The following is a 23,923-nucleotide window of genomic DNA, read 5'->3' on the forward strand; positions in this document are numbered from 1 at the left end:
GCTAGCAACATGCCCATTTACAGACCTTAGGCTGTATATTAACACTGGATCTTTTTTATTCAGCGCACACACAGAACAGAAAGGTAGTGGATCACGAGTAGATATTCACTAACAAAAAAGCGGATTTGACAGAAAGCATTCTCAAGAATCACTGCCTCCACCTTTAAATCCTTCAGGACATCATTACAATGTTACTTGCGTCCAATACAAAATTGCAGCTGCTTACGTACCTTGCTGAGATACTTCCTCCTTTGGGCCACCCGAGCCCCCAGAGCCTCCACCTCAGTCTGGGATTGTTCAACGAGCTCCTGTAGACGCCTCTTCTCACTCAGCCCCAGTCTGGAGGCCACAGCCTTGGCCTCGCTCACTGCCTGACCCAGCAGCTGCTGCCGGGCCTCCAGCTCCACACACACACTCAGGTGGTCGAACAGGAAACTCTGGGCCAGATCGGGGGGCGGGCTGCTTTTCAGCGCCGATGTAAGAGCAGGCCGCTGCTCCTCCACCCACAGCCGGGCATCCCTCAGCTGGCTCTCTACCCGGGCCAGATCCTCTAGCGTCTGGGCCGAGTCCTGGATCTTCTGTTGAATCAGGGTTTCAAGCTGGGCCCACCGCTGCTCCAGATGAGCCACCTGGTGAAAGACAGTACATTATTTATATTATATATATATTTATATAAATGCTTGTTGTCATAATCGCTTTTTGTACAGCGCACACAGTACAGGCAGGTACAGGGTTTTGAGGAGATATTCACTGCTTTTGACAAAGAGTGGTTAAGACAACAAGCATTCTCCAGAATCACTGACATAATTATGTGTTTTCAACCATCTTAAGAAGCAGCTGAAGAACTATTACTAGAATGGATCTCTACCTGTTGCTTGACCAGCTCCTTGTCTAGCAGGCTAAGTCGAGGCAGGATAGCTTGTTTCTGCTCTCCGAGGTCTTCCAGAGTCGCTCTCTGCTCCTCTAGGTCACTGGAAAGCTTCCTCAGAGCCTCTAGATGTTCACTTGTACTCTCTGTGTCAGCCCTACATTAACACAGAAATGGGTTTAGGGACATCTGTTCTATGCAATAATGTAGCAATAAAGATGTTGATAAAAAAAAAGTGTGTTTAAGATTTTAAAAAGCTTGATACCTGGCGAGGTAGTCCCATTCCCTGGATACTTGGTGGAAGAGTTCCTCCACAGTAACAACAATCTCCTGGTACTCCCCACTTCTCTGCATGTCTTCCCCCCGCAGGGCTTCCAGTTCTTCTGCCCGCTGGCCCAGATCCACCCAGCTTCTCCTCAGTCTCCTTATCTCCTCCAGGGCAGGGGAGACCTGTCCATCTGTCAGCCTAGCACCGGCTTCATTCAAATGGGTGACCTCAGACTGTCTCTCCCTAATCTGCTGAAGGAATTCCTGCAGGAAAGATAGGGGATATTCACAATCAACATTCAACTTGAGTTTGAGAAAAAAACAAGGAAGTCTACAAATTCATTTTGCAGTGTTAGAAAAACAAAAATCCTTTATAATCAGCATACAATCCAAACACAGACCTGCGCCTTGTCCAGCTGGTTCTGTGCAATCTTAGGCTCCAGCTCTGCAGGTCTCCTAATGAGGTTCTGAAGTTGCTGATCAGTTTCTCTCAGCTGGACATCCAGATCTGCTTTCTGCTCCTCAATGTCCCTCCAGCTGTCAGCTACTTCCTCACAAAGCAACATACGGTCCTCAATCTAGGCACAAAAAAAACACAACGGATTCAGTTTCATGATCAAGTATTGTGTCTTTGTCTTCGGTTTAAAGGCGTGTTAAAGCTGACTGACCTGCAGTTTGACCTGCTGGATAGCTCCTGCTGTCTCTCGGACCCTCAGCTCTGACAGGTCACATGTAGAGCACACAAGCTGGAGGTAAGTGCTGGCCTGCTCCTGGAGAGCCCGCTCCTGCTTCACCTGCCAATAATGGAGTCTGTTAATGGCCCTGTGATTTTTATTGTCTGATCATATTATCACTTCGAGGCCAATTCTGTAAAACTACATGTACTTCTGTTCAAAATTTCCGGTGGTAACAATATCTTTAAAATAAATTAAAGTAAACGATTAAGCAGTTGCTGTATGTTCAGTCCATTAAATTGTTGCACAGTAGTCTTTGTTAAGGTATGGGCAGTGGCTTACTGACCTGCTGTAGTGCCTCTTCCAGACTGAGAGTAGGATGTGCAGGAGGCTCTGGTTGCTCTGAGACAGAGGTCAACCAGGTCTGGCACTGCTGCAGTGTGTCTTGGAGACTCACATGTCTCTGTAACTCATGGTCCAGACTCTGATACACCTAAGACAATGGACAGGTATATTTCAAAGCCATGCGTTTGGATTGAAGTTACAGTAAATAGTGTTAACCAATAAGAAAAAAGAGACAAAAAATTTAATTGAAAATACTTTCAAAATTCACATGAAAAAATTTCAATAAAAAAAATCTATTCGCTACAGAAAAGCATACAAACGCAATAACACAATAATAAAGTGAAGGAAGCCGTAATTGCTATAGCTATACAATGTTACACTGCATGTTTAAGTCACTATAGCATGTCCAAACATAAAGACACATTAAATGATAAAACCAAAACAAGTAGGCAGTTATGCTAGGTGGCATTTGACAGGTGTTGAATGTGGAGGCGTCCATGCCCTCCAGGGGAGAATGAGACAGCAAGGTCTGATTGACAGTGTTAATATGAGCGCCCCGAATGAGGCATGGAATGGGGGGGTGCATGCATTGGCAAAGCGCCCAGTCTATTTGGCAAAGGCTAGAAGGTTGGCATGGTGGCAAGTGGCAGGCCGGATATTAGAGCTGCGTTGTGCTGGGACACAGTTGGCAGCCACCATAAAACTGGAGGCGCAGTTGTAGAGAAGCCAGCAGCGTAGTGGCAAAGTGTGGCTGGATCACACAATGCCAGATTGGATGTGCGAGTACTGGTGGAGGTGGTGTCTTGGGAGGTGAGCTATGATGACAGAGAAGACGTTGCCAAAATGACAGAGTGGAGCTGGATTATAGGGCTCGCCAGATCTACTGAATAGTGGCGTGTGACCATTTTTTTTGGCGCGGGCATGAAAAAGCGGAGTTGACAGGGGATACGCAAAGATTAATACGGGGAGATTGAGTTAGTGATTTTGGCTGGTGGGGTCTGTCTGAGTATGGCTGCTGTAGGGCTCCACTTTGGCAGCCTTAATTGGTCGTGCCCTCTACACTGGCAGTGAACGGCTGTCCATTGAGAGAAGGGTTTTAGAGTCAGAATGAGTTAGGATTAAGTGGATACCTCGGCTGTTGGAATATTACCAGCACTAATATGCAGAGCATGTGTGTCTTTCCGTGCATCCAACACCCACAATAATTCTTAAATTATAAATATGTATAAGCCATTTTACGCCTTCAAACCCAGAATACATGCTTTTCGAAATGTGTCCCCTCCCTCCCTCTTTCTTTCTTTCTCCTCCTCCTCCTCCAGACTCACTCTATGCGCTGTGCTACAGATGGCAGAGTAGCTGTCGCTGGTGCCTTGCTGGTGAGCCTGGACCTGCTGTCTCAGCCGGCTCTGCACGCGGTCGCTGCAGCCTTGTACCAGGTGGGCTCCTCGCTCCTTCAGGCCGACCAAGCGATCCTCAAAGCCCGCGATTTCCTCCATGATGGCCTGCAGAGAACAAAGTGACAAGTAGGATCATGTTGGACAGCTGGTCAGTGACACAGGAGGTCAAGGCAGTATTGGCCTGGCCTGAATGAATGAACTTGAAAGAAGATTGAAGAAAAAGAAGACAAATGGCTTTGTGTAATTAGGCTTCAGCTCCTTTGGTTTCATAATTACAAAGTCAGTTATAGATTTTGACTGAAATGACTGAGATATAACTTTTGAAAATTAAACTAAATCATAGCTTCTTTATATCTATACATTTGAATATTGTTTTAGTTCATCAAAATTAATTTGCTGTATTGGTGCTTCTGGAATAAGAACAAACTCAAATCAAATGTTAAATACAAGAAATACAAAAATGTAACCATTATTATAACCAACATTCCTTTTCCACAAATGTATTGTGTCACACTTTAGCTTTAAATAATTAATATTGCCTTGTGCAGTTGTAATAATGTTCATTCATTTCAAACTGATAAGTCTGCTACTTTCTGTGTCACTTCACAGTAGGGGTGGGAATCTCTTGGCACCTCACGATTCGATTCCGATTCAGAGGTCAACGATTCGATTCAAAAACGATTCTCAATGCATCTCGATGCAAAACATTTTTTACATACATACCCATGTGTGATTTTCTAAAATATATTTATATACACATCTGAGTTTGCTACTCAGAGTTTGCTAATCACTTCCTACTTTTGTGATGATCATTAAAGACAATCAACAGATGAATAACCTTCTCTAATATTGTATTAGAGAAAAAGCTTTTATTGTCACAAATATGACTTTCTATGAACAGTGCAATAATCAATGCAGCTTGCATTTCAACACAATATGGAAGTATGTAAAAACTAAACTGATTGATTCAGTTTTATTTTCTTTCTAATCTTGTAAATCATGTTTCTATAGGATTTCTATTCTATTATTTGCTATGTCATTTGAACACATTGTGCAAAAAGTATGGCTTGAAATTCAGCTGAGCTCTCATACAAAAACGTAAACAGAAATAAAGCCAGTGCTCGTCATATGGGTTTGCTGCTCTCAGCCCTTTTGTTGACACTTTTGTTAAAAACTCGCACATGTGTGGTGTGCATGTGCAGTGGCGCAGGAAGTACTAGTATTTACGAAAAATAAATTATTAATAATAATAATAATAATAATAATAATAATAATAATTATTATTATTATTATTATTATTATTATTATTATTATTATTTACCTGAATCGATTCGGAATCGTTCGAGAGAGAATCGCGATGCATCGGAGAATCGATTATTTTTCCCACCCCTACTTCACAGGCTTCAAGGCTAATTGCTACAGCTCCATCATATGCTAAAAACCCAGTAAACCACAGCAGAAAAAAAGTGGAAAAAAAAATCAAGCGATGTGATTGGTCACCTTGTGGCTGGCCAGCTGTTGAGTGGCTGCCTCCAGGTTGCCGCCCACAGTGGGATCAGGAGTCACCATCCTGCTGGACATCTGGAGCAGCCAGCGCTCCACTTGCTGCAGCTCGTTGTGGTACGCTTCCTGTTCCTTCACCTGGCCTTCTAGATTCTCCACGTGGGCCTGGGCCACACAATACACACACAAGTCAGCACACACACAAACAACTAATTATACTGATTGCAAAGAAGAAATGCAAGAAAACCCTCACAACCATGTTCAAAGGTGGAGTCAACAATTCTGGAGAATGCTGGTTGCCAAAATCACCTTTTGTCAATATGAATGAATATCAAAAAGTGAGTTTGACAACAAGTGTTCTTAAGAATCACTGACTCCACCTTTAAGGGATTATGTCCTGTGCATCAGTTAATCAGTTTGGTCTCCTGCATGGAAAGAGCATTTACTTTAACTACATACTGTAACATTACAACTGTCATCTCACCATGGCAGTATTAGAGAGCTCGGCGTAATCCTTTTTCAGTCTGTTCACTCTGTCTCTGATGGACGGGTAGTGGACAGAGGCCAGCAAGGCGTCTCCTTTCTCCACCACTGACTTTATGGAACCATCATGGGACTGAACCATCTGCAACAGAGCCTGGGGACAACATGTATCTTTAGTATTCTATAGAATAGAGTTAAGACCACCATTAGTACATGTGAGTATGTTATGTGGAGTTTATATATTCATATAAGATCATTGCTCAGTATTAAAATATTGTTTGTGCCTTTTTTTGTAAGCTAATTTATGACCAGTGGATTCAGCTATTTTCCAAAGCACACCGTAGACATTCATCAGTATAAATAGCAATAGTATACTGTGGAAACTGATGAGCAATTATGTAAAGTATATTCAATGTCAAAGTTGATTGAGATAAGACATGCACTCATGTGGTCCATTAAGCTAATAATATTCAATACGGTCTTGCTGATATTTGGAGCCACCAAAGCACACAATCACAGAGCACAGCATTAGTGCTATGCTCTGTAGGGTGTTATCATTTAAATGTAAATAGAGTACAGTCAGAAAGCAAAGACTGGGCAATCTCATAGTTGCTGTTATACCTTATACTTAGCCAGCAGGGCTCTACGTTGGTAAAGTTCAGCCTTGGGCTCCACTGGGTTGCTGAGCAAAGCCTTGGTCTCTACCAGCCACTGGGCCTGGGCCTTATATCGGTCCTGAAACTCCTTGGCCAGCAACAACGCCCGCTGTAGGAAGCTGTGCTGCTGCCTCAGCCCGCCTGCGAGCTCTTCCAGCTGGGCAAGCCGGGCCTCTACCTCCCCTCCTAAACTCTCAGCTCCTGCCTCGTTCAAGAAGCCTGCTGCCTGCTCTGCCCGCTCCCTCAGTGATTTCAGGAAGCTGTGGCCATGCTGGAGCTCAGATTGGAGAGTCTAGGTGAAAGAGAGAGATAGAGCAGAAATACAACTCAATATGGATATCGCAACATTGTTATCACAATTTTAAACACTGCTGATTTATAAAAAATTAAATTAAAAAAGAGTAAAAGACTGCTTCACTGCACTGGTGTACCACTGCTTTAGGCTGTGGATATCCTACGATAATAGGTAATTTTGTGTTAGGACCGGTATCACTCATTTCTTTGTCCTCCAACTCCAATGATGGACCATTCACCCGGACCTGCCTGGCCAGTGTGTTTGAAAGGCTTTGAACCCATCAGGTAGGCTGACACCTGCACGGTGAGATGTGGAGAAGTCTTGAAGGTCATGGTGTGGAAAATAATATGAAAGGAGGACCCAATTATAAGGCCCCTTAACAGGCAGCAGTAACTGCAGGGGTTTCCAGGGCAACCACAACACACCACACACACACAAACCAACACTCAATGGGATGCCATCTAGCTTTCATCATCAGCCTATTATAGAATGAGAAGAGAGGGGCTTGACACTGCAGCCACCCCAGACCTCCAGCTACTACAGATGATAATATCACATAACAAGACATGTGCCTGTATGCACACGTCCATGTTTTCTTCTTAATATGAAGCCTTGCTCTCCAATAACCTATTCATGTAACGGCATTGTGACCTTAATAGGAGAAAACTCAATATATCTCAATTCCTATAAATAAGCTAGAACAACAGTCATTTCAATTTGCATTTGATTTAGTGAAATACTACTCATTGTCTGCACTTTATATCAAAGCATCTGCTCTCATCTCATACCTGACATTGAGAGTCCTTCTCAGCAAAACTACCAGTTGTCCACATGTTGCAAGACTAAGTTGAAGGCAGCGGTTTGTAAGAATTTTTAATAAACAGTGTGTGATGCCTGTGATAAAGTGTGCATTTTAGATCCAAGGCTAAAACCTTGAACAAATCTTAATTTTTACATGAAAAAAATGCTCAATTTAGCATTATTAGTTATTCCAGCAAGGATAAAATGGCTAAACAGGACATCCACATTTGGTTTTTGGATGAAATAGGCAGCTGATATAAGCCTTTAAACCTGCTCAGTCTCCTGTAATTGAAGAGTTCTAATACTATAATATACTGTAGCAGTAGACAGTGTAATCTGGTGAACATTATGAGGTTGTGAACACAGTGTGCTCCTTATCTTGTAAACTGTCTTGTACCATGTCAGCACCAATTATCCATGTCAAGTGCCTTTACTCGCTGTAAATCATGGTACAGTTAAGCATTTACTGTGGCACTGACAACTATTTTCAACAGTTAAATGACCTACTAACAGAGGTATGACATAACTGAGGTGACCCCATGAGCAGCAGTCCTCATCTATGTACTTTAAATGTATGCAGTGCAGCATACAGTACAGCAGAAGCATCATATTGTAAAGAACCGTTGATCCAGAACTAGGAAGTTATTTCTCATAACACGTCTATAAATGTAATATTTTAGCTTTTTTCATTTTGGGAAGAAATCCATCATAAAGAAACAGGGACTTGGGGGAATAAAATGCCCTTGAACATTTCTGAAATGCCAGCAAAATAAAAATTGGAGGGGGGGAAGGGGGCAAGAGGGATTTTACTTTGCATTTTATTTTGCATTTTGCCCTGCATAATTTTTTTTGTAGGAGACAGCGAGTGCAGGATGCGTTTTAGAGGACTCTGTGGGAGAAGCTACTCTATTCAAAATAAATAAAATACAAATAATCTCTAAATAACCATTCATTTCCAATACATATAGCTGACAAAATTGCAAAGTTCAAGGGGAAAAATTATGAGGCCAATACTGCTGTAAGATGTATACTTTTACAGTTACAACTCAGGATCAAATGAAGTCTGTGTCCAACTAATGGCCCTTAACACAGTTATTGACTACAGGCCTTTGTGTCAATGCGTAATCATCTCAGCTCACTGAAAAGCCCTGCAGCTCTCACTACAGGAGAATGAGTAAGTGATGGAGCACTGCAGAGTTATCATCAGCCTTTGCTGAAAGGACACATGCAGTGACAGCATGTCTTCAGTCCCCATGCAGATACAGAGCATCGATCCCAGACAGGGATTACGGCAAAGCCCCACACCAGATGATGTATTGTAAACGTCTGTGTGGCTGTCTGCAGCTGCATTTCTGGATATGTGTGCAACAGAGACAAAGAGAAATGTGATGGAGTGAGTAAAGGCTGTGGGAGAAATATGTGAAATCACAGAGGAATCATGGGTTTCAGAGTCTGCTGCAGCTTGTTAGTTAGTACTTTGGATGGGTTTTGTGGTGTGTGTGTGTGTGTGTGTGTGCGTGCGTGCGTGCGTGCGTGTGTGTGTGTGAGAATGTGTGTGAGAATGATGTGATGTGAAGCAGTAAGGGCACTGCATCAATTACAGTGTCTGTGCCAGCAGGCTCCTGACACCGGCGCTTCTTCATCCTCTGCTTCACAGTGGGAGGTCTCTCCCTGCTAGCGTGCTTCCTCTCAAACGGCACCCGCTTTGTCTTCATAAAGAGCCGATCGATACGCACATGCTCGTCCAATTCTCTACACACTTGATGCGAACTATGGCAAGCCAGCAATGGTGGTGGTGATTATATTTTAAGGGCAGTGTGTGGATGTTGGAGCAGGGCTGCTTCCCCCCGGTTCCCATTTGACCAACAGAGCACAAAGAGAAACGGTTACAATCATGCCACTGCGGTGAATTTCTTTTAGTCTGGAGTGCTATCAAAATATTATAGGTGCACACAGAATGCTTTTCAAGATTTACAGGCAGTTTGTGCATTTTATTTTACCCGCCAAGCAATTTGCAGCTGCCAAAGAAATGTGCACACTTGTTACTATCAGGTACCATATGTTGCTTGGCAGAAAACGAGATAGCACAAGGACATTTTTGCTGGCTTTGATATTGGACTCATATGAGTTTGTGCTCTCCACTGCAAACTGAAGTCTCGCTAACTCATCAGTTTGCCATGGGAATAACCAACGTCTGTGCTGATTTACTGCCAACTGTTCAGGAAAGTGTATTAAGCGCTGCACTGCCCCTTCTATCAACATGCCCAGCTGACAGTGGAGGTTCAGAGGTTCAGAGCTGTGGCTGTAACATGTAACCACTCAGGTAAATACAGTAGAGATTAAGGTAAATAGATCAATACCTCTAGTTTCTTCATCTTTTTCTCCATGGCGACCCGGTCTAGAGGCTCAGAACTGTCAGTTAATATTGTGAAGCTTTTCTGAGTGGAGCTGAGCCAATCAGTGAAGGACATGCAAAGATTCTCGGCCTCTTCGATGCTCTTCAGCTCCTCCTGTAGCTGCTTGATGGTGTCCTGAAAAAAACAAAAGATAGATAGGGAAGTCAGAAGTTAAAGAAATATTTCATTTTTTATAACTATTGTACATTGCTGACAAAAAAATTGCTTTATATTCCCAATATAATTACTTTGTCTGATTCCTTAGATTTTTTTTTATTATATAACACCAAAATTCACGTTGTTATTTGTTTTTCTGCATGTTTTTGTTGATATAGAAAGATTTACTCTACATAATATTTGTAAAGATAACACCATTTCAAGGCAGGTTTAGTATTTGTGTTTATATTGGCAGTGGGCAAAATGATAGAATATCTACAACAAACAGGTATCTGCTATTCATTAGAGAGTCAATAGTGTTGCAACTATTACAATTCTTTCAAATTGAACTACTGTGGATAGCATTTAAATAGATATTTTTTCTACCCTCACATTATATTGAATAGAATGACCATGTAGGTGAATAACCTCACATCAACAACTGTTCTCTGGCCTCTTTGTTCCACAGGTTAGGATTGTCAGAGAGTCTATTGATTGTATTTGGTCAGGGGAAAATTCAGGAAACATGTTCTGTATCTCTTTCTTTTAGGCTTCAGCAGTCTTACTTTGGCCACCAAGGACCAAAAGCTCTCTGATCAGCCATCAAAACAGAAAATATCCACTTCTCCCCTCCCTATTCATCTTCAGAATGTCAATAGCCTCACTACTAGGTGTAGAGGGGGATTATGTTTTTTTGACACATTATCCACTTGACTGAGATTTTGAGTCAATAATACCATGAGGATGGAGAGGGGATTCTTGCAGGTTTGACACATTATTCACTCAACTTGCAAATCCTGTGGTGAGAAACTCCAATTAGCTGGTAGTGCTGAGTGCACACCTTTTCTGACTAGACAGAGGTAACAGCTTCCCACCTCGAGCCCATATGGCCCCCACTTCACACAGTATAATTACAGGCATCCATGGAATGAGAGGGATGTTATGCCCCTCTAGCATGCAGTATGCAATGGTTGGACTGTAGGTAAACGAATGCATGAGTGAGTCAATTCTGAGAGGGGAAGGAAGGGGTGTGGGTTTAACAGAAACAAAGAAACAAACACACACACACACACACACACACACACACACACAGACACACACAGACAAACACACATGCACACCCAAACTCAGATGTGTTACTGAAGGTGTAAAAATTGATGTAGTGCAGGCAACGCTTTTCCACTGCTGGGGCGGAGTGTGAGATTGCCTTCTGTAGCGTTTAATTACAGCCTTAGCCCCAGACCAGAGGAGCGCCATTGATTTTCCTTTAGTCCCCCTCAGAGGAGTGGACAAATAGAGAGGCCGGATCTGAGTGTACGGAGCAATACACGCTGGGTCTCGCAGGCATAACTCTCAAAGCTACTTCAATGGGGTGTTACAGAAACAAAGTCAAAACTCTCACTGGAGCGAATCCCATGGTGAGAGAGCATAAGCATGTGTGAAACAGCCCACTGTGGGCAGAGACCCCTACGGCAAAGCACATAACTTCACATGTTTCCTTTTTCTGTCATTGAGACGTTATAACTCAAAGTGTTAAGCCTGTTTATTAAGGTTTTATGTTTTGCGTTTGTTAAGTCATGATGGCAGGAAGGTTTTATCCAGGAAAATCTTCAGGAAGACAGGACATTAGATATTGCACGTGTCCGGACTTCCTGACCACTAGAGGCATTCTTTAACATAAGAATGATAACATACACAGTCATAAAACAATGGTATTACCCAGCATAGGGGTTAAGCATAAGAGCAGATGAAATAGGGCATGGTGAATTCACACAACTATGTTTACATTGGTAAGCATTAGTAGTTTTGAATGAATTATAACCGCGATTTAACTGATCAAATGACCACTGAAAGTGCGACCTCCATCAGTAACAGCTTCTTATTTCATGTGTGTACAATGTTAATAATGTATGTTATTTTGTATATGTCTACATATGTGGACAAAAAATATCACCAGCATAAATAGACATCTCATGAAATAACATTTCCACTTGATGTAAGGCAATAAGTGTGACATCGCTATCTCTCTATGATGAAGTGCTTTCCCAGATAATGTAGGTCTTTCTTGCACATGAACATATAACAAACTGGAAGATGGAAGCATCTGTGAAACTCAACAGAGTTAAGATATAATATAGGAGTCATTGAGCAGCTGACAGTAGTGAGTGCCTAACCTGTATGTTGAGCAGCAGGGAATGGTAGCGGGCGGTGAGCTGGGTGGCCGTAACGCTCACACGGCTACTGATGTAAGTCTCCTCCAGAACCTGCTGGGCCAGAGAGGAGAGGCCATCCACTTCTCCCTGCCGTGCCTGCACCGCCTCAAGACATCCCTGTTCAGAAGGGACACAGAGAAATGTATAATTAGTGTCATTATAGTTAAGACCAGTCTCAAATATTGATTGCACCGTGAGGTTTTTTATTAAATGAAAGCTGCAACCATGGGGAAAGGAGAAACAAGAAATAACAGATCACATCAAAAACAAGATGTTTTGTGTGTATGTGCGTGTGTGTATGAGTGTGTGTGTGTGTGTGTGTGTGTGTGTGTGTGTGTGTGTGTGTGTGTGTGTGCGTGTGTGTTTGTTTGTGTGTCTCTAAATGCCGGGAAGGAAAATACTGTTTGACATCCTGCGACTGGCAGGAAGCATGCTCCAAAGGGAGGAGACCCCAGCAGGGAAATGTTCTCTCCCCTGCTGTTTTCTTTCAAATGCATGGTGTGAGTAAGTCAACAAAGCGATGTATTGCGGCGCCACGGCCCTGGGACGCCCAATAACTTTCATTTTGAAAGGTTTATTTTTGGCTTGAATGTTGCTGGGGCTGAGTTTTGAGTGAGTACAACTGTGCACTGCTTCGGGAGTTTTTTTTATAAAAAGGGATTCATTTAGCTCTTGATGGCTAAAATTAGTATTGAGAAAGATGAGCTGCTTGTTGTTGTTCTTGTCCAAAATATTGATTTAAAGTAACGTTGTGGTCTTTATTGTAGCATTGAATGCAATGCATGTCTGTTAATATAGCGTTTTCCTTTTTATGCCTTTAAAACACTGGCACATATCTGTCACTCTCTGACCTTGATTTTCTTCAGCTGAGTCTGCTTGGTGGCTCTGTCCGACCTGCGATGACGCCTGATGTTTGCCACCTTCTCCATCTCCTCCAGCCACTGGGCCAGGCTCAGGAACCTCTGGCCCATGTGCCTCAGTCTGCTCAGTGTGGACCTCAGCTGGGTCTGAGTCTCCTCCAGGCGGCCCTGGTAGGCCGCCCACTCTCGCTGAGCCGTGTCCAGCGCTCGGTCCTCGATCTGAGGTATGCCCCAGGGGATTACCCTCTCTCTGCTGGTCAGCACAGAGGAGAGCAGAGACTGTCCACTAGAGCAGCTTTCCTGCAGGAGCTACAAGGGAAATACAAAAAAGGGGAGACCAAGGAAGAAATGTGATTGAAGAGTTTACAGATGCTTACTGTAGTTACCAAAAGGTCCAGGGTGTCAGTGATTCTGGAGAATGCTTGTTGTCCTCTATTGGGTGTGCTAAAAAAGCTAAACAGTGTTAGTACACAGCCTAGGCTCTGTAAACGGGCATTTTGCTAACTTCGGTAGGCCCCCTATGATAACATACACTTTTTTTTTTACATACCAGTTTACAGAGCCTAGGCTGTGAATTAACACCAGATAATTTTTCAGTGTACACACAAAACGGACAGGAAGTAGGCCATAAGGAGATATCCACTGAAGGAAGTATCCACTGATTTTGACAAAAAGTGATTTTGTCCACAAGCGTTCTTCAGAATCGCTGACTCCACCTTTAAGCCCGTTGTGATGACAGTGCATAGACGGGTACACACTGTGCACAACTCTTATGCACAACACTTCACAGTATTAATACCTGTAGCTGTTGCAGTGTCTTCTCTAGTGTATCCACGTTCCCCTCCGGATGGGATAAAGAGGCCAGATTGCCCTGTTCCTGCTCCAGCCAGTCCTCAAACACATGTAGCCCCCTTTGATACTCCTGATGGACCAGCACCAGCCCCTTGGCCTTACTGACCGCATTCTGCAAAACGACACATTAGAGACATTACTGGAAAGAAAGAGTTTATCCCTTTAATATTACAGAATAAGTGGGCAGCTGTACTGTCAACCAAAAAGGTCCTTTGGTCATTATGAATATTTGAAATTACAAAACTCCCAGGACAAATGATCTGAAAATCATGATGCTATGATGCTGTAACAAAATATATTTTACTCCTGATTTCATCGCCTGAACTATATTTTACCATAAGAATTTAACAGCAAGAATGTATGTTATGTCCACTGAAGCAAAAAATATATAAATACGAAAATTTAAGATTACAAGAGAAGTAGCTAAAATGTTCAACATACAGGTCACACTCCAAGTAAGATATAATTGAGATCTATGAAACAGTCAGTGTGCAGGGAAATATTCTCAAAACAATCATTTATTATTCAAATGCCCGCAGAGGAAAAAATGAAAGCGTATGTTGTTTGCACTGTGAGCACCTTGGCCTTTTCTTTGAGGGCGTTGTATCTACACTGCAGCTGCTGCACCTCCTGCTGCGTAGTGTAGTGTTCAGCCATATTGGACCCCTTTGTGGCGATGGTCTCCAGAGGACTGCTGTGACTCAGAACTTCTTCATAGAGAAGCTATGAAATGAAATAAAAAAAACACATGCACACACTCTTTGTTAATTCATTTTTAATCCAATGGGAGGCTCTGCGGTATAAAGATGTGTAACTTCATGAATGTAAAATAGGGAATTCCATAAAAGAAAGATGATTCAACGTTTTGGGAGAAGATGTTTTTTTTTAGCGAGAGGTGATACCTTGGTCTTTCCCAGGTTAGCGGTCTTGTCTCTCATCTCAGAGTACTGTCTGTCTGAGCAGCTAAGTGTCTCCTCAACCCGGTCCATCCACTGCACAAACTGACCCACGTCCTCCTGATAGCTGGTCCACTGAGACAAAGCTCCCTCCAGCTGACTGTTAGACAAACGACTACAATGTTAACACGGGGAGAAAAACATGACACAACACACACACACACACACACACACACACACACATACATTGTCACATGCAGCTAAATCTAATAGTCCTTGTAACCTTTCAACCAATGGAAATCCATCAACTGAAACTAGACAGTTCCCAGTCCCATTCATCATATGACTGATAGATTGATGGGTTCGTAATCACAACCTTTTGCACTGAATAGAGGCTGAGAGCAAGGAGTCCCACGAGTCTTTGAGGTCCTGGATCTGTTTGCGAATCACCGGGACCCCCTCAGCTGAAGTGTTCCTCTGGACCGCTTCTCCCCGCGTCAGCAGCATCTTCAGCTGGATCTCCCTCTCCTGACGAGCAGCCAGCAAGGCCTGTGGACAGAGGTGAAGGAGCAGACATTCACTCTAACCTTTATTTTTGCTTTCTACACCGTTGAAGGAGTGCTATGGTATTCACACTGTCATTGGTCTGTTGTCTTAAAGCTCAACTGAATTATTCCTCAGGCTCAAGATAACGCTGTAGTAATAACTTTGGTATCAACTGAGAAAGCTGATTTACTGCTATGGTTACACCGTTGACATACAACACGAAAATCTTTACCAGAATTCTCAACCAAATCAATGCAGGTGAAAAACTTTATTTGACACAAAACTATTTCACTTTTCAATAAACAACCAAATCGAAATTTTTCACTTCTGATGCTAGTTTGCATAAATCAAATGGAAATGTGTTGCTGGGGAAACAGTTCAAAGTGTTTTTTTTTCCCCTTAAGGAATCTCACAGCAGTCTAGTCTCTCCTTACTTCCAGCTGTAACATCCGGTCCTCTAACACGCCCTTGTCTGTGGTGGTGGAGGTGCAGGTGTTAAGGACCCTCTGAGCTTCACACACCCAATCCTGGAGCTCTTTCAGGCCCTGTGAGAAGAGGCGGTGCTCCCCTACAATACGTTCGATCCTGGAGGCCTTGTCCTTTAAGAGATCAGAGCACAGCACACTCACACTAAAAACACACTCTTTAAGTCTCATAAGGGATTTGAGAAACACGGTTGCACAGAGTTACAAATGAAAAACACAATTGTTTCCCGTGCACAGCAACAGCGTCTTCATATATCTCTGTTTGCATTTGAAATTACAGCCTGGTTTTTCCTCACAAACGTCTCCAAAGACTTTCCCACCCACACCTTGCAGCACACACACAGAGAGAGCTTATTATGTTTGCAGCTATCACTCGAACATCTTCAACATCATTGCAACTGTAGAGTGGAGTGGACAGCGGAGCCACATTGACGATCTACAAGTGGCAATTCTAAACAATTTCATTCCTGTTTCCAGGTCTGCCAGGGAAGAAGACCTAAAAATAGCGCTCCACTAGCCAGCCGCCAAAGAAAATAAATCTCATTCATCGTTGTTGGGGCACTCTCATTGTCCTGAGGTAAGAAAACGGAGCTCTGCGGTCAGTGTCAGGTTTAGTTCTGCGCTGTGTCAAACTAATCAAAACAGTGTGACCAATCTAATGAGAATTTCAAAAAAGGTCAGAACCTCAAGCACATTACAGCTCTGGCATTTTAGAAGGGCTTCAGTGGATTAAAGGTAAGCTCCACAGACTTGGCCTTTTTTATGTTGATGAGGCCGCAACAGCAAAGACCTTTGGTAAATTACTACAGCAAGCCGATAGAATCTACCATGACTAATGTGCGACTTGAGGAATAATGCATGACATGGCAAATAACAGAGAAACAACAGTTAGAAACTGTGGCTAGACAGAAGGCTGCGTACTATTTAGCTCATATAGTTCGTACAAATCAAGCGTGGCACATTTGAGCATGCTGTAGCATTTCACAGGCGTATGCACAGATACACTGAGGGGACAAGAAAGGCGGGGTTGCAGAATGGGAGCAGCGTTACCTTGGTTAAGTTGCTGAGGGCTAGGTACTGTGCTGACAGCTGGGAAACACGGTGGACGAAGCCCTTGCCGGCTGCTTGTCCCTCCCAGAGACAGTGAGCTCTTTCCCTGAGCCTGCCCAGCTCTGCCTCCCGACTGGCCATCTCCTCCAGCACACACTGGGCCAGTATGAATCAGCAGGAGGGGAAGATGGAGAAATAAAGATGAAGGAGCGATAGGATGTGGGTAAGCAAAGGTGGGAGGGCATGTTTAAAAGTGACAGAAGAAATGGAACACATTGGAGAGGTTGTGTGTGTAAGCATCATGACATTTTCGGGTTCAAGGGAAAAGATGAAAAAATAAATATAAATATATGAAGGCGAAGCGAGAGGGGAGGTGTGCGCGGAAAAGAGGAGGGAGACAAGGTTGGGTTAACATATTTCACAAGAATAGACAGAGCCACAGGAACACACCGACATACATGGATGAAGACAGGGGGAAAGAAGATAATAAAATAAAAGCATCAGCAGTATTTCTCTTGATGTTCAGTTTTTAGTGTCAAGCCTGACACAATACTGCAAAGGCAGGGGGGGGTGTACGATGTGAAAAGGTAAGGAGGGTTTTTGGCCAACGCAGTTTCAGACATTAAAGCCTGCATGTATTGTATTGAGCTTGAGGTGCTTCGAGGGAAGAAATGTAATTGCTTGCAAGGCCAGACAAAAGGCAGCGCGGAGAAGTGGTACAGTGGGCGACGGAGTAAATACGAAAATAGCAACAACGATAGAGGCAGAGCTTTGAGATCGGGCTGATATATGTTTTTCTTCTTCTCTTTTGTCAGTATTATCTTTTTAACGCTCCGTGCCTCTCTTCCTTTTTTGTCTCCGCCAGACGTGGCAGAGGCTGTTATCGCATCCTGAAAGGGGCCTTTTAGCTTCAGCTGTGACAGCAGGAGAATTAATTAGATTTCTGGACTTTTCCTCTGACTATTGTGTCAAGACGCTACTCTATTTTGATCCGGTGATGCTCGACAAATGTAATTAGGTCCTTCTCTTTTCCCAGCTGATTTGAGATTGTACTTTGGGGATGAATATCTGATGGAGAGCTACAACTATTTAGTGTCCTTGGAAGCTACTTACTATTCAATTTATGGGATAATAACATGGCTTCCTTTAGAGGAAGAGAGGAAATTAGACGACGTCAGGGATAGCAGCCGAGAAGCGAGCAGTAGAAGACGCACTCTCAGTATAACATCATGCAATTTAACAGAAAACGGATCCTACAGTTTGGACTACAATGCTCACATTTTCCAAAATTTTAACACTTTAAAAACTAGTCGGGGCGCCCTTAGCTCAGTTGGTAGGGCGTCTCCCCAATGGGCCTCGGCCAGCAGCGGACCCAGGTTCGATTCCAGCCCGCGGTCGTTCTCTGTATGTCACTCCCCTCTCTGCCCCATTTCACCTCTGTCTCTACACTATCAATAAAGCATAAAAATGCCAAAAAAATAAATAAATACATTCAAAAAAAAATAGTCGACGGATTCGTGATAAGCCACAACAATTATAGGAGTCATTTTAAGAGAGCTGTGATTTTTAGCTGTGAGGAATCAACAATCGGCTGGTTGAATAACTGCAGAGAGAGTCAGAGATCTGGGCTCTACAATACCTGCAGTTTGCTGAGCTCCTGCTTCTTGGCTGGCAGGTCATGTAGCCGAGCACTGCTCTGCTGAACTCTGACCTCTGTGCTGTTCAGCCAGTCCTGCAGAGGCTCAGCACTGGCCTCGAACTCCGTCATCTGGGACTGCAGATTCTGGAAATGTGGCGCACTAACTTGTCAAATACAACTACAGAAGTGCATGTATAAAGTAACATTTTAATGATGGAATGACATTTTTTATTGGTGGTGCCAGAATAAATCCACATCAAAGTCTCTATGTGTATACACTCACAACAAGTCAGACACAAACAAGGACATGCTGTATACAAATACTACATATGCATTTCATTTACACACACTTAACCTTGAATGAACCATATATTCCCTCTGAGGTCCAGATTTTCTTTTTCTGAAAGCAGTGTCTAAACAAATGTAAATTTGAACCGACCTTAAGTGCATCCTCCCTCATCTGCAGGTTATTCATCAGGCTCTTCCAGTCCTCTCTGGCGTTGGCCACTTTGGCCTTGATCCCCTCCACTCTGTCTTTGGACACCACGGCCATCAGCAGCTCCCCACTGGCTCCTACTGTATTCAGCCTGGCCTGGCCATGCTCCCTGTCACTCAAAAACTCCTGTGGGGATACACAGACGAGCACAAAGGAACTGTGACTATTTAACACAAACACACAAAGGGAGGATTGTGTGAAAGTGACAGGAGAAAAAGAAGAAAATAAATAAATGGACTGAGTGGCCATTCTTCACGTGGCCAACAGATATATTTTTTCAGGGTCCTAGAATGTCACTTGACATAGTCAAAAGCAGAAATAAGACGGAGTCGTTACTAATTCCATATGCGTGGGCTAGGAGGCAAATATAGATAAGGACAGTCCGTCAGCCTGAAAGGGGTTGGTTTTTTGAATAGCGCCTATGTACCCACCCGCAGACAATGTACACACACACACCCACACCCACACACACACACACACACCCTCAGAGCTGAGCTGATGACAGTAGCGCAGCAGGGACCAGTCCACCATCTGTGCAGTCAGCACATCACTTACACACACTAACGCTTCAGCCTCCAAACACACACACACACACACATTTGGTGCAGTACAGCCACACACAAGCATAGAAAGTCTGTGTTTGTGTCTCTCTTCTCTGTTCATTCACTGTCTTTTTAACACTTACTGCCATTTTCCCCCTGCCAATGTAGCTGTATAGCACCAATTAAGCGTGACACAATGGATGACCCCCCCCGCCCCTCCCAGGCTGGCCCTCCTGGAGGTCAGCCATGTGGAAACATTGTTCCACATTCCTCACCAAGTCAATATAAATAAAACATGACCACCTCCGTATTCCTGTCTCCTTCACCGCCATATACCCAATGACATTCCCTCTCATCCTCAAAGCTACACTAGAACATTCTGAAGAAGCACACATACATACACTCCTGAACACTACCTCACTTCTTTGACATGCTTTTGGGAAATGAATCCATTCAAATAACCCTGTTGTTCTGAATTGCCTATTCATGTGACTGTTGATTAAATAACTTAATTCCATGTGTCCCACCTGCACTGAATAGAATCCTCAAATTTTGGTTTGAAATCAAGGTCCGTGCTTTATTAGTGCAGAATTATCGTCTTACTATTTAAGCTCAGCTCAGAGCAATAGTGTTAATTGCTTGCTGGTAATGTAGTGGTGGACCCGGTCAGGTGTCTGAGGTAATTAACTGTCTGGTGCAGGGATGTGGGGACGTCTACCTTAACCGACAAGCACTGGACTTTTAGCCAGGGCCATGGGGTGCTCTGAAAGAGGCTGCCAGACTGAAACACCTGCCAGCTTCTCCGAGATAGACACAGGGACTTCTCAGAAAGAGAGACACACAGATATTTTTGGGTAGAATGGCACAGAGACCCTGCTGTGGAGCTTTCTCTCATCCTTCTTTCTTTTGGCTATGTGCCCACTCTCAGCTTATCCAGCCTACGGCAGGTCCCGCCACTCTTACAAGCCCACCAGAGGACACTCAACAGTGGGCATGTCAATAAACACATCCCCTTTGAGCAATCTCCCATTGAAAGTGGATCGATTCCTAAACTTCTACGTAATACATGCAAATAAATTAAAATGCTGGCACCAGTTTCTTATTAGAAGCCGTGGATACAAAAAAATACTCTTACAATTACAAGAAAATTATTTTTTTTTAATTCCCACAACAGGCTGAATAACTCTGGTTTATGTACATGAATAAATTACTCTCCCCTTGCTCCACTATCAACAGCTCTCTGAAATCATTACTGCTTCACTGGAGCTAGTTAATGGCCAATATTGTCAGACTATATATTCGTTGTGGGAGGCAGTTCTCAGATATGAGATTGCGAATTAGTATTATTATCAACCCTCCAACCAAAGCAAGTTATTAGAAAATGCACGTCTTTCTTAAAGTATACTCAGTGACATTCTAATGAATATCAATTCTACTACTTTATCTCCCTGAATAACACAGGACATTTTGATGTAACCTTTGTATCTGCTGTGCCTGGTAAGTCTGCCATGGGAAAACTATCTGCTTCAAAGGAGGTGGGGCACATTATATCTCCAGCAGCAATAAACAGAATCACAGTAGAAGCCAAACAGGCTGAACAAGAAGTGTGCTTTTCAAGTGATGGCAGCAGTTTGCAGTGAAGCAACACCATGGTAACCACTGCACATGACTACAACCTTAATATGTCACAGATGTTTTAGGAACATGGAAGGAATTTAACAGATGTTCACTGGAAATCAGAGAGGAGGAAAAAGATATCTCTTACCTGGATCCTCTGCAGAGCGGTGGAGGCCTCGGGGACGCTCTGGGGCACATCAAAGCATTTGGCGGTGCTGATTTTGGCGTTGACCAGCCATTGCTGGAAGTCTCTGAGGGCTGCACGGAACCTCTGCTCCAACAAGCGCTCCTTATTCTGACACTCCCTGGACGCACGAAGACTGAGACTGGAAGGACGAGACACACGCGAAGAAGGACTTAACGTGTTGTCTCACAGGGTTGGAATCCATCTCGACAACAAAGAAATAAAAAAAGGGGGCTACCACCGGAGGAAGCCTTTGCTGTCTACTGTCCATGTGCTCATCAAAACAAAGAGGATCCAAGTGCAGATGCTTGGATACTGTACGCACTGTCCTCACATTGTGGGGGAGGAAGGGATAGCCTGGGAGATGAGTGGGAAAGGGGCAGGTGGAGAAATGGCAAAACGGGTGAAGTGGAAGGAATGGGTGTTGGGGGCAAGGAGGGAGAGTGGGGGATGGGGTTAAGGGGTACTGCGTGCATGGGAGGGGGGTTGAGAGGCAACATATGAGTAGGGCATGAGTTCACAGGGGTGACAGGATGGAGGGAATGAGGGATGACAGATTGATGGTGTAAGAAAGAGGGTGAGATGGAAAGGATACGACAGGGCAACAGTATGTGACGTGGGGGATACTTTCACATTTGAATGGGTTGAGTTTTTTCACCAGGAACTTATCGCATTCTGTGACTTCTTTCAGTCAGAATTTAGAGATGGAACCATGGGCTACATTAACAATACAGACTGATAATAAAAGTTATTTGAACAAAAGCGAAGGGCATTTACAACATTACATTTTCAACAGACATTTCTGAATAAAACTAACAATTTTACTGTTTAAATGCTTCTTTTAGTGACAGTAAAAATTTCAGGTAGAAGGAGGAAGAACGTGACACAAAGTACTACAATACTGTGTGTCACACTTTAACGTTCAGAAGTCAATAAAGCGGGGGGCGCCCTTAGCTCAGTTGGTAGGGCGTCCCCCCCATGGGCCTCGGCCAGCAGCGGACCCGGGTTCGATTCCAGCCCGCGGTCGTTCTCTGCATGTCACTCCCCTCTCTGCCCCATTTCAACTCTGTCTCTACACTATCAATAAAGCATAAAAATGCCAAAAAAAAAGTCAAGTCAGTAAAGCAGCCGTCTTGGACGACAAAGGATATTGATATTCAAAGATGCAAAACCTGGAATTAAGTTCAATGACAATTTTTTTATGTTAAAATAGTCACTTTCTACAATATCTTCACATGGCTACTGCAGTGTGGTTAAGGTTAGGGATATGTTGTGGTAACATTGGCAAACATTTATTGTAGGTACGTATGTGATTGTATCACAATTCCTGTCTCCTGTAACACGTTAAAAGCCCATGCATCACCTTAACCTCCAAAATCTTTCTTTTTGTCTATTCTGCCTACTGTACAGGGCATACCTTTGCCTTCATTGACACTGACATTTTTTAAAATATTGATGTCATTTCTATGGAATTTAGCCGGGATTACAGAATGAGCAGATTTGTGTTCTTTTTACTCTTGGCATATAGGACACCTTGAACAATATTTACTGTGCCGAAAAAATGTGCCAACAGCTGAATTTAAATTAAGACTGAAAATTAAGTAGGTGTAGGACAACAAAAGAAAAGAGTCAATGGGTTTCATAAATATTGGGCAGTGGGTGAAGGTTAAAGGAGGGAGGGGGAGAGTGGGATGGGTGACAGCAGGGAAAGGAAGGGTTACTGTCCAAAGGGATGCGTGAAAAAACAAGACAAAATCACACACAACCTTCTATCGATGCACACACACACATATGGACGCAAACACCCTTGAGTTTTAATGATGCGATGAGGGCATGAAAGGGTAGCGCAGTGGGGAAAGCACAAGTGTGGAAGAAGCACTTTTTTCTGCTGTGACAGACAGAATTTGGCATGTGCTATGAAGAGGACGGGGGAGTTACTGCATTTTCCTCCTTTCTCTCTTTTTTTCTCTTCCCGCTCTTTCTCTCCCTTTGCTCTCCCCTCCGCAGTGCTTAATGCAGGACAGGTGCAAAGAGCACACGGGCCAAGTCTTTTGCAGAATAAAATGCAGAGTGAATAAGGAAGGGAGCCATTTTTGCATATCAGCAGCCAAAGCCCACCACCCGCCAAAGCATCTCCAACAAGTTGACTGAATTTCTGCCAATAAATGTTAGTCACAGTGATTTCCCTACTACCCGACCCGTCATTTGAATATCTCAAAATGACTCATACTATTACATCAATGCAAATGTAGTACATCATTTGTCCTACTAGAAGTTCATACTTATGATTGCACAGGTTGAATATGTATGGTTTTTTGCATGCATGTTCTTTTGTATACAATGCTTTTCTTTTGAATAAAGGGTTTTTTCACTGTGTTTTCACAAACAAGCACTGAATGAACACTTGTGGGCTCAAAAGCCGGCAATTAGCTCTCGGTAAACAGACCATGGTATGCAAAGTATCAACTTGAATATAATAAAAAAATCTACATACAATTGTATCCGATTTCCCTAAAATCACACTCAGCCTAGCGTAGAATTAAAGCAGGGGAAAACAAAAACAAACACAGAGAAGAGGCGTAGGTGGAAATGGTAGTGGTAGTTGAATGTCGCATAGCAACTGGTGGCTCTGGGGCTCTCTCTCATCCTTCACCTTCGCCTGGCTGACACACAAGTCATTGTGTGAGCCGACGCACACACAT

The 23,923-nt window shown here is 43.4% G+C and overlaps 1 protein-coding gene across 1 annotated transcript in view; it reads right to left on the reverse strand.

The window, feature by feature from the left end:
* The window catches only part of syne1a (spectrin repeat containing, nuclear envelope 1a), a gene marked incomplete at its 5' end in the record, with an annotated part of 117,391 nt that overhangs the window by 52,346 nt on the left and 41,122 nt on the right, over nucleotides 1-23,923 (reverse strand). Inside the window, 22 exons of the mRNA XM_080047663.1 lie at nucleotides 231-629; nucleotides 869-1,025; nucleotides 1,134-1,399; nucleotides 1,537-1,713; nucleotides 1,804-1,929; nucleotides 2,156-2,302; nucleotides 3,480-3,656; nucleotides 5,052-5,219; nucleotides 5,539-5,691; nucleotides 6,159-6,485; nucleotides 9,650-9,820; nucleotides 12,016-12,171; nucleotides 12,906-13,223; nucleotides 13,714-13,878; nucleotides 14,346-14,489; nucleotides 14,669-14,822; nucleotides 15,039-15,211; nucleotides 15,643-15,807; nucleotides 16,744-16,899; nucleotides 18,383-18,526; nucleotides 18,822-19,004; nucleotides 21,186-21,363. Of these exons, the coding sequence (XP_079903789.1) occupies nucleotides 231-629; nucleotides 869-1,025; nucleotides 1,134-1,399; nucleotides 1,537-1,713; nucleotides 1,804-1,929; nucleotides 2,156-2,302; nucleotides 3,480-3,656; nucleotides 5,052-5,219; nucleotides 5,539-5,691; nucleotides 6,159-6,485; nucleotides 9,650-9,820; nucleotides 12,016-12,171; nucleotides 12,906-13,223; nucleotides 13,714-13,878; nucleotides 14,346-14,489; nucleotides 14,669-14,822; nucleotides 15,039-15,211; nucleotides 15,643-15,807; nucleotides 16,744-16,899; nucleotides 18,383-18,526; nucleotides 18,822-19,004; nucleotides 21,186-21,363 (4,204 nt within the window). The remainder of the gene's footprint in view (nucleotides 1-230; nucleotides 630-868; nucleotides 1,026-1,133; nucleotides 1,400-1,536; nucleotides 1,714-1,803; nucleotides 1,930-2,155; nucleotides 2,303-3,479; nucleotides 3,657-5,051; nucleotides 5,220-5,538; nucleotides 5,692-6,158; nucleotides 6,486-9,649; nucleotides 9,821-12,015; nucleotides 12,172-12,905; nucleotides 13,224-13,713; nucleotides 13,879-14,345; nucleotides 14,490-14,668; nucleotides 14,823-15,038; nucleotides 15,212-15,642; nucleotides 15,808-16,743; nucleotides 16,900-18,382; nucleotides 18,527-18,821; nucleotides 19,005-21,185; nucleotides 21,364-23,923) is intronic.

This window comes from Ammodytes marinus (genome assembly GCF_949987685.1).
Source record: "Ammodytes marinus genome assembly, chromosome: 19".
In the NCBI taxonomy this organism is placed as follows: Eukaryota; Metazoa; Chordata; class Actinopteri; order Uranoscopiformes; family Ammodytidae; genus Ammodytes; species Ammodytes marinus.